Raw genomic sequence first — 9,417 nt, 5'->3', positions numbered from 1 at the left:
TTAGCTATTATGTGCCAGGCACTGTTCTAAGAGCTTTACATGTAATAGCCACATAATCGTAGTTCACAGACAGGAAACTGATTCACAGAGAGGTTAAGTGACTTGCCCAAGATCACACAGCTAGGGCTTGGATTCAAAGCTAGGCAGTTTGGCTCTAGAGATCATGTTTTCAATAATCATTTATAATGCTGTAAAGAATATAATAAAAACACGTATGAGAAAAGCATTTTACTTCGGAAAATTAAAGGTGCTCTAAGCAACTGATGAATTAAGTTCCTGGAGGGAAAAGTCAGCATCTAGTCAGCACTTGCTACAAAGTAGCTGTTCACAAAACAACTTCACTCAAAGGACTTAGAAATCTGATCTTTGCCTCTTTCTCTGAAATGCTGACTTTAGCCTACTAAAAGTGCCACAGGTAAAATGACTCCTTTGGCAACTGAAAATAAGGGAAGCACTTGCTGCAGACCAGGTGTCTCACACAGAGGGCTTGGCAACGAGGCAGTGAATAAATAAATGTTGGCAGAACTGAACGCCTTCCAATCTAAGGCATTTTGAAATGAGCTATTCATATTCCACAAAATGGCTTGAATGCAAAATTATTTAGAATGTCAAAACAGAAGGGGGCATGTGGCAAGGAAATTAAAGAGAAATGGAATACTAAACCTTTGAAATTCAAAATAAAGAACCTGGTTATATATCCTTGAAAACCTCTTTCCTGTCTTAGCAGGGAAGTAAGAGGGATGAGTTTCTGGGATCAAACAAACCTATTCTTAAATAATATAATCTCTCTCATTTGTGTTGTATATACATACTTGCTGTAGGCATACCAATCTGAACAAGCTGCTTAATATGCTCAGGTGAATGTTTTTGAAGGCTAAATTTACCTGACATCATTCCTTAACATCCCCTACACTTTTTACCATGCACTCAAACATAGCTCAGAAATAAAACAGGTTTTTCTACCTCTTTAGACAACAAAATGGTAACCTTATAACCAGTCAGGCTTGCATTCCTGGCATCAGATCTAGTAAAGCATTAAATTCATCTCAAATCCAAGAAAATGTTCCGCCTGCCTATAACTTCTAACCAGTATCTAAAGAGCTGATGTATAATGAATGCATCTTTTCCATAATCCCCCCCCAAATTTAATGAGTAACTGGTTAATCCATAATGTGGTATGATCCAAACCTAGGGCAAGCAAAGAATTCCCTGTGAAGACCTGTGTGAGAAGCAGTGAGATCTACTGACAAGCAAAATCTCAGTTGGGCCTGTAGTCATAGGAAGCAGAAACCACCTGTGCTGAATTCCCATAAGGACATTAACTCAGTTTTTCTAGTACAATATTTTCACCCAGTCTCTCTTCTGATACATATTTGTAAAATGTTGCACCCACTACCTAGTTGTGGAACTGATTGTGAGACTAGTTGGCCTTTGCTTTAAGAGCAGTGTGTAAGGAAGTCCGACCCTCTTGGTACTAGGAAAAGCAGAAAAACAGAAGAGCAGCAGTATGTCTGCTATGGTAGCCTCTCAAAAAGCATTTGTTGAACTGACAACGTGACCTACAAGTGTACTTTAAAAAGTTCACTGAAAAATACAATTAAAAAAATAACACAAATCTTTCCATGAACTTTTTGAAGACTCTGTGTACGTAAGAACATGGTCATAAGCTACTTTCAAGTTTGGGGTAAAGGCAACACATACCTCCACTCACTCAAAAATTTTGTCTCCAGTCATCCATATTGCACAAAGTTTTAAAAAATGCCTCATATACAGAATGTCCTGAAATATTAGAGTTTGGGAGGTGGGTGGGAGGGTGATCTCCCCCTCCCACCCCCAAGGGTAGCTACACATGGTCTTAATTCATCATCATCAGTTAAAATGTGCAGCCCAGATTAAAAGAGACATTTTAAGGGACTAATTAGTCAACCCTCACAAACGTAAATTAAGGGCCTGTGTTGAAACAGCCACAAGCACTGTAGCAACAGTGGCTGGAATGTATTCAAATGGAAAAGTTTGGGCTGGAATTACTTGTTTAGAGAAAGAACTACATCACCCCACCCTCCTTCATCAAGTAATCCAAGCCATCTTAAATGCTCAAGGTCTGACCAAGCAAGATGTATTTTATTAAAACTTCTTTCAGCTTAAACTAGATTATATCCTTGGGAATAAACAAATTTTATACAATGAACAAGAAGAAGAGATTCTTGATTACTACTATAGTTCTTTTGTGTAGACTGCTTCTAGGTTAATGCAAAAAGCTCAGAAAAGGACATGAGATAAGATAAAATGCTTTATTATTCAGGATCAGCTCAAAGTTTGACACTGACACAAGGAGAGATAATTATTATCTCATTACATTTGACCTTTGGCATCCAGTTGAAGTACTAGTTTTCCAAGTGGGACATATTACACCCAGTAGACTCTTGGCACAGTTTCTGACAGCCGCATTTACCCCAATTTAATTCAGTAGTGCTGCCAGGAGATGTTCAGGGATACATACAAAATCACCTACTTTATTGACACTTTTCTTTTTCACAGATTTTTCCCCCCCATTGGCTTTCGAAGCAAGAGAGATAGGGTTATTGGCAAGTATTGGTCAAAAATAACACCTCCCCACAGCCCAACACTCAAAAATCAAACATCAAATATAAGCAGATTTCCTAAATATTCAGTTAAGGCCATGGTGTGCTTGGTTTCGATGAGAGCAATTCTACAGCTTCCCTTTTTGTTTTTCTCTTTGGATAAAACCATGGAGAACCTATGCTTAATTGACCTATGCAGTTCTGGTTGTTACAAGCATAATATAAGTTCAAAGGAATTAAAGAGTTTTCATTAAGAATGGATTTTAAAATCATGACAAAAAATAGGAATAAAGACTATGTAGTAATAGAGATATGGATACAATAATAGAGATAGAGACATACCCATAATAGAGATATGGATAAAAGGAATCAAGTTTCGTCACTGGAAAGGGACTGACTCCCTTCCATGTATATAAAGCTTCTTTTCCATGAGGTTACAAAGGGGAATAATAGAAAAAATGGTATATTTCAATATGAATGATACATAATTGTTGATTAAGGGAAGGATGTTTAAGATCTTTTGCACATTATTAATTTAAAGTCAGTCTATACACTCTCTGTATTAAATATCTAGAGAAAACTCCATGACTTTTTCGCTTAGGGCTATTCTAGAAGGTTATTGCATTTAATGTACATGAGAAAGCTAAGATTTATTTTTCAGGTTCTGGATTTTCAGTTCAGAGCTATCTTTTATAAAAATATCAATAAAATCATTATTTTTTCTTAAAATCTGATGACATTTTTTAAAAAGTTGCAGCCCTATAGAACTGAAGACTGCACCTGATTCAAACCCCAGCTTCAGTGTATGACTATTGATTTTTAAAATATCTCCCTCTACTAAATGACAAAAATCATAACCTACTATAGAAAGTGGTGTTGGTTTGATAACACAGTAGATTGCTTGGTAAAAATATGGGGACCTTAAATCTCATGTGGGAGATATATTTGGGGGAAAAAAGACAAATATAGCTATTTTTGTTGTTCTAGTTTCTCCAAACAGTTGACATTTTATCACTGCACTTAAACTAAAGATGACTTTAACTCAAGAGAATGTATTTTAACACTAAACTGATATAAATGTACTTATCTGAACATCACACTTTTACACATACTTAAAAAAACAACACAAAAGCATAGTGAAAAGATGATATATTTCAAATAAAGTTATACTTGTCTAAGGCAGAACAGATCCAGGGGTCTTCAGCAGAGGATTTCGTCAGCAGTTGGCCTTCACAGATAGGCCTCGTGCTGTGGCTGGCAAATACTTTCCATTGTGTACAGAAAGTTTCAGGGTAACCAGAGACATGTTTCGTTTTTTGCCTCCATGAGCTAGGATGTCGTTATTGCAGAAAAGATGCATACTTTAAAAAGTGAAGACTATTCACTCAAAATGCTACAGTGACAAATTTACTTTATGAAATTTAAACACAGATTCATCCTGAGGAAGCTGCGTATACACTATGGTAGTAGAACCAGACTAGGTGCATTTCAGAGTTGAAAGAATTTTCTCTAAAAATGAAAAGACGGTAGGTTTCTTAAAGACCAGAGTTTATATAGTTACTCTGTTGTATTTTTCATCTTGTTTTAGTGGACCAACGTTTAGTTAATTACAGACAAGAATCTACAATTCTGTTGAGTGTTCAGGACTACAGAAGTCATCTTGTGACTTTCTATGGAAGTATGTACAGATTTTCCTCATGGAGCTGGGAGTAATGGTGACCTAGAAGAAGAAAAGTTTAGATTTCAGAGATTTCCTAAGAAAAAGTTCAGCTGTTACCTCAGCAAGTTATCACTAAGGGGTACCTTAAGTTAGAATGCCTAGAAATTTGATTAGTCAGCCAGCTTTTCAGTCCCAATACTTTTGATGGCAATGTCTCTTTAGGCTGATTTTTACTGAATATAACAAAAATTTAATAGATGGTATAAGGAAGGCAGGCATAGACTTTTCATGTGAACAGAAAGTGTTTATCGGTTAAGCCTCCTAAAAGGAACCAACAAGGTTACAATTACCATCCTTTTTGAAAAAATTGGTAAATCACCCTCCCCAATTTAAAATGAGATAGGTATTCAAATAGCAGCTTCTATCCTCTTCTGAAGGTCTACATTATCATCTAGATGAAGAAAAATTCTTTTATAGAAACTTTAGCTTCAAAGAAATTATAAGACTAGCACACTATTTTTTAAAACCTTTAAGATTTAAATATTAGTGAAAACAGTTTTTCATTGAAATTACTTTCCTCCACACAGCTGAAACCAGCTCCCCTGGAAAAAAAATAGAAATTTTGGCTAGGGGCAAAGGGCAGCTATAATTTTGAGAGAAGAAAGGAGACTCCATATATATATCCCCCCATTTTCTGTAGCAAGGTCTTGGTTGGAGTTTGTGTACGAAGTAGTCTTTAAAATATTTCTAGTGTATTTTTCCTAAAATGGGATAGACTTCATGACAGTAGGCGGGGAGGGATATGAACACTTATTAAACCAGAACTGGCCTAAAGTTATCCACCTTCTGCCCTTTAAAAGGGAAGATGTTGCTGATCATGATTCCTGGATTGAATTGGGGGAGGGATATGAACGCTTATTAAACCAGAACTGGCCTAAGGTTATCCACCTTCTGCCCTTTAAAAGGGAAGATGTTGCTGATCATGATTCCTGGATTGAATTTCTACCATCTTACCACCTTCTCCTTAACTCAGAACAAGAGCTATCGGGCTGGGCCGTGGCTCACTCGGGAGAGTGTGGTGCTGATAACACCAAGGCCCCGGGTTCGGATCCCATATAGGGATGTCCGGTTCGCTCACTGCTGAGCGTGGTGCTGACAACACCAAGTCAAGGGTTAAGATCCCCTTACCGGTCATCTTTAAAAAAAAAAAGAACAAGAGCTATTATGAACTACAGTGAAAACTTCCTTAACCTCAGAAGCTTTTTATTCCCTCTAACCAGTGCCCATAATTCACCCAATGCTCGCAGATACTTCTGCCTCTACTATTATAATGAGTTATATGCTTTTCCAGGTTCACGAACCTATTTCTGCCAGCAATATCTGTTATTGACATTATCTAATTTAAATATTATGTCAACCAATGAAATATGAGTGCTAAAAAGATAAATGAAACAACACTGAATGTTTAAGCGAGTAGATATAGGTACCAAAAACATTGGTGTGGGCAAGATGACTATAAAAGATCGAGGAGAAGTCAGAAAAATCTGTAAGGATTCTGCACTTAAATTGCTTTGTAAGTATATAAGTTTCACTGTAAACTTAAATAATTGCAAAGTGTAATTACAAACTGGAAATCTACTTAGGGATGTTGGCAACCTTCTAATGAACAACAGCTTTATCTATAAAGAGAATAGCATACTGACTAACAGGAGAGGGGAGATTTTTTTTTTTTTTTTGTCTTTTGTCTTTTTCCGTGTCCGGCAACGGATCGCAACCCNGTACCAGTGTCCATTCCTGGTTTTGATGTTGTACTATAGCTACATCAGATTAGTCATTGGGGAGAACTGGGTGAAGGGTCCATCAGAACTTCAACTTCCTATGAATTTATAATTATTTAATAATAATTTTTAAAGTTGTACGCTCTGAGAAAATGGCCTCTCAAAAATTAGTAGATGGTCTGGAAAGAGCTTTGTTACAGCAATGTTATTTAATTCTTTGAATTCTTTCACATTACATGTCAGAAATCATTTTTTTTAATTGAAACATAGTTGTACATATCTGTGGGGTATAGAGTTGAATATGAATACTTGGGTGCAATATGTGATGCTCAGATCAAGATAATCAGTATATTCAACATTATGCAATGGAATCAATTTTCCTCCCTTATCCCCCTTTCTGTCCCTCTTTCCCACCTATGGCGGCCTCAGTTCTGTTTTCTCCTTTTGAAAGTTCAACATATTATTGTGATCATTGTATCTTCCTTTCTTTTTTTTTTTGTCTTTTGTCTTTTTCCGTGTCCGGCAACGGATCGCAACCCTCAGTGTTGCCCCCGTACCAGACCGGGGACCGGCAACGGGATCGCAACCCTCGGTGTTGCTCCCGTGCCTCGCTCAGCCAGTGAGCGGGAACCGGTCCGTATGTGGGATCCGAACCCTCGGGCGGGAGCGCCGCCGCACTTCCCAAGCAGCGCACTATCCAGTGCGCCACCGGGCTGGCCCTGGGGGGGGGAGATATTTTTGAACTGATATCCTAGAACACAAGGAAGGCTTTAGTGAATGAGGCAACAGGATGAGGAGTATGAACCTTGACAGGAGGGATTTAAATAGGAGTAAATAGGGTTGCCAGATAAAATAGAGGACACCCAGTTACATTTGAATTTCAGACAAACAACAAATAACTTTTTAGCATAAAAAATTTTTAGTATTAAATATGTCCCATGCAAAATTTGTTCTGTATTTTTATGTGCTAAATTTGGCAACCCTAGGAATAAACAGATTGACTTATTTCCCCAAGCATTCTGACTTGAGAAGAGATCTTTGTGTGGCTCCCTTCAAGTTAGATAATGTATCTTCCCACTGGCCCCCTTCAAGTCAAGAAATGTATCTTCCCACCACCTCTGACTTACCGGGGCTGGTGACGTCTTTCCACTCTGTCTCCTAGAATTGGGTGTCTGGGATGATGGACTTCGTGGGGACAAATTCTCAGCCTTCCGTTTGGCTGCCATGGCCAACAACCAGTTTTTATTCTCTGGGGAGCTATTCTCTTTGCCTACCACTTCAGACCCTTCTCCACAAGGTCGCAAAGGAAGAGGTAGCGTTCCACAGCTTTCTGAAGCATAAGGACTGACAGGAGAAGGAGGCTCTGAGGTACTCGTACTAGCTCCTTCAATCTTGCTTGATTTGGTAGGACCGAGAGAGTCCTTACCAAGGTCTTCCTGGTTACCAGCAAGGCAGCAGAGATCCAAATGAAGATTTTCGACTTGGCCGTCAAGCTCAGTCACACAGTTGCAACTCTTCACACACTTTTGTTTCACACTCTCCAGACAGCTTGAGTCTAGCCTCCTCTTTACTCTATTTCTAGACTCAGAGGAAGCCTCTGCTTGGGATGACTTCTGGCTCACAGGAATGAGGGCTTTTCTTGGAGATGTGATCTTGGCCTCAGAAGCAGGTGGAGTGATGGGTGGTGAGGAGGAAGGTGTTCGGGTCACCCAGTTTCTAAGTGACATCTTGAACGATGAGGGTGGCTTGGGAGAGACAGAGGAAGCAGAGCCTCTTCTGTTGATAGGAGACCGGGCCTTGGCAGGAGGGGTTTTAATAGAGAATGTGGGAGTATTTGAAGGAAGAGGAAGGTCTCCAGCACAGCTTGGAGCACAAGCTGCAGAAGATGGGGAGGAAATGGACGGACTGCTCTTTACTCTGGGGGCTTTGGCAGGAGTACTCTGGCTACTCATTACTGTTACTGAAAAAGAAAAGAGGAAAATCAGAAGTGAAAGCCATACAAAGCCCCTAAATTTTCATCAAGGAAAATTATAGCTAACTTTATCATCCAATGGTCAATTTGACAGTAAATAGGTTACATAAATCATTTGCTTCCTACCATATCCTTTTAGGATTTTTCCTTCCTCTTTCCTAACTACCAGCCTCCCAACTACCCTGTTATAAAACATATACTTGTAAAAATCTAGAAAATACCAAAAAAACAAAGAAATTTAAAGCAACCATGTAAACACTTTTAGCATTTTTCTATATTTGTGCATGTGACATATATTATACACCTCAAATTTTTTATGTACAAAAATGAGAACATAATGTATATACTATTTAGTAACCTTTTTTATCAATGAAATTTATCTATTTTTTATATACTTATGGTGTACAACATGATGTTTTGATATATATATATACATTGTGGAATAATTAAATCAAGCTATATAACATATCCATCATCTTGCATACTTAAATTTTTGGAGTGAGAACATTTAAAATCTACTCTCAACAATTTTCAAGTTTACAATAATTATTAACTGGTCACTATGCTGTACAACAGACTCCAGAACTTATTCCTTCTTTATAACTGAAACTTTATACCCTTTGACTAACATCTCCTGTGACCCCCCAATCCCTTCTTAACCACCATGCAACTTCTTTAAATGAGATCATGTAGTACTTGTCTTTCTGTGCCTGGCAAACTTAGTATAATGTCCTCCAGGTTCACCCATGTTGTTGTAAATGACAAGATTTCCTTATTTTTTAAGTCTGAAAAATATTACAGTGTGTATATAAACCACATTTTCTTTATCCATTCATCCACTGATGGACAAAGGCTGATTCCATATCTTTGCTTTTGTGAATACAATGCAATGAACATGAGAGTACAGATACCTATCTCTTCCACATACTGAAATCATTTCTTTAGATATATACCTAGAATTGAAATTGCTGTATCATATGGTAGTTCTACTTTTCATTTTTTGAGAAACCTCCATACTGTTTTCCGTAATGGCTGTACTAATTTACATTCCCACCAACAGTGTACAAAAGTTTCATTTTTCCATATCCTTACTAGCACTTGACACCTTTTGTCTTTTTGACAAAAACCATTATAACAGGTATGAGGGATACATCTCATTGTGGTTTTAATTTGCATTTCCCTGATGATTAGTGATGTTGAGCATTTTTTCATAGACCTGTCAGCCACTTGTATGTCCTCTTTTGAGAAATGTCCATTTGGGACCTTCACCCATTTTTGAATCAGGATATCCTCCTTCTTAACATATCATGAACATTTGCAACATTAATACAGATTTACATGAACGTTTTTTTTTTTTTGTCTTTTTTCTGTGTCCGGCAACGGATCGCAACCCTCAGTGTTGCCCCCGTACTGGACCGGGACCAG

The 9,417-nt window shown here is 37.9% G+C and overlaps 1 protein-coding gene across 2 annotated transcripts in view; it reads right to left on the bottom strand.

The window, feature by feature from the left end:
* Positions 1-2,274: 2,274 nt before the first annotated feature.
* The window catches only part of DTL (denticleless E3 ubiquitin protein ligase homolog (Drosophila)), a 56,021-nt gene continuing 48,878 nt past the window's right edge, over positions 2,275-9,417 (bottom strand). For both annotated transcript variants that reach the window (XM_008587722.1, XM_008587723.1), the window contains 2 exons: positions 7,148-7,980; positions 2,275-4,302 (listed from right to left, as the gene is read on the bottom strand). In XM_008587722.1, the coding sequence (XP_008585944.1) occupies positions 4,204-4,302; positions 7,148-7,980 (932 nt within the window). In that variant the 3' untranslated portion in view covers positions 2,275-4,203. The remainder of the gene's footprint in view (positions 4,303-7,147; positions 7,981-9,417) is intronic.

The sequence above is a fragment of the Galeopterus variegatus genome, unplaced genomic scaffold (assembly GCF_000696425.1).
Source record: "Galeopterus variegatus unplaced genomic scaffold, G_variegatus-3.0.2 Scaffold4512, whole genome shotgun sequence".
Taxonomy (NCBI): Eukaryota; Metazoa; Chordata; class Mammalia; order Dermoptera; family Cynocephalidae; genus Galeopterus; species Galeopterus variegatus.
Note: the sequence above shows the minus strand (reverse complement) of the source record. Positions and strands in the feature narration are given on the sequence as shown.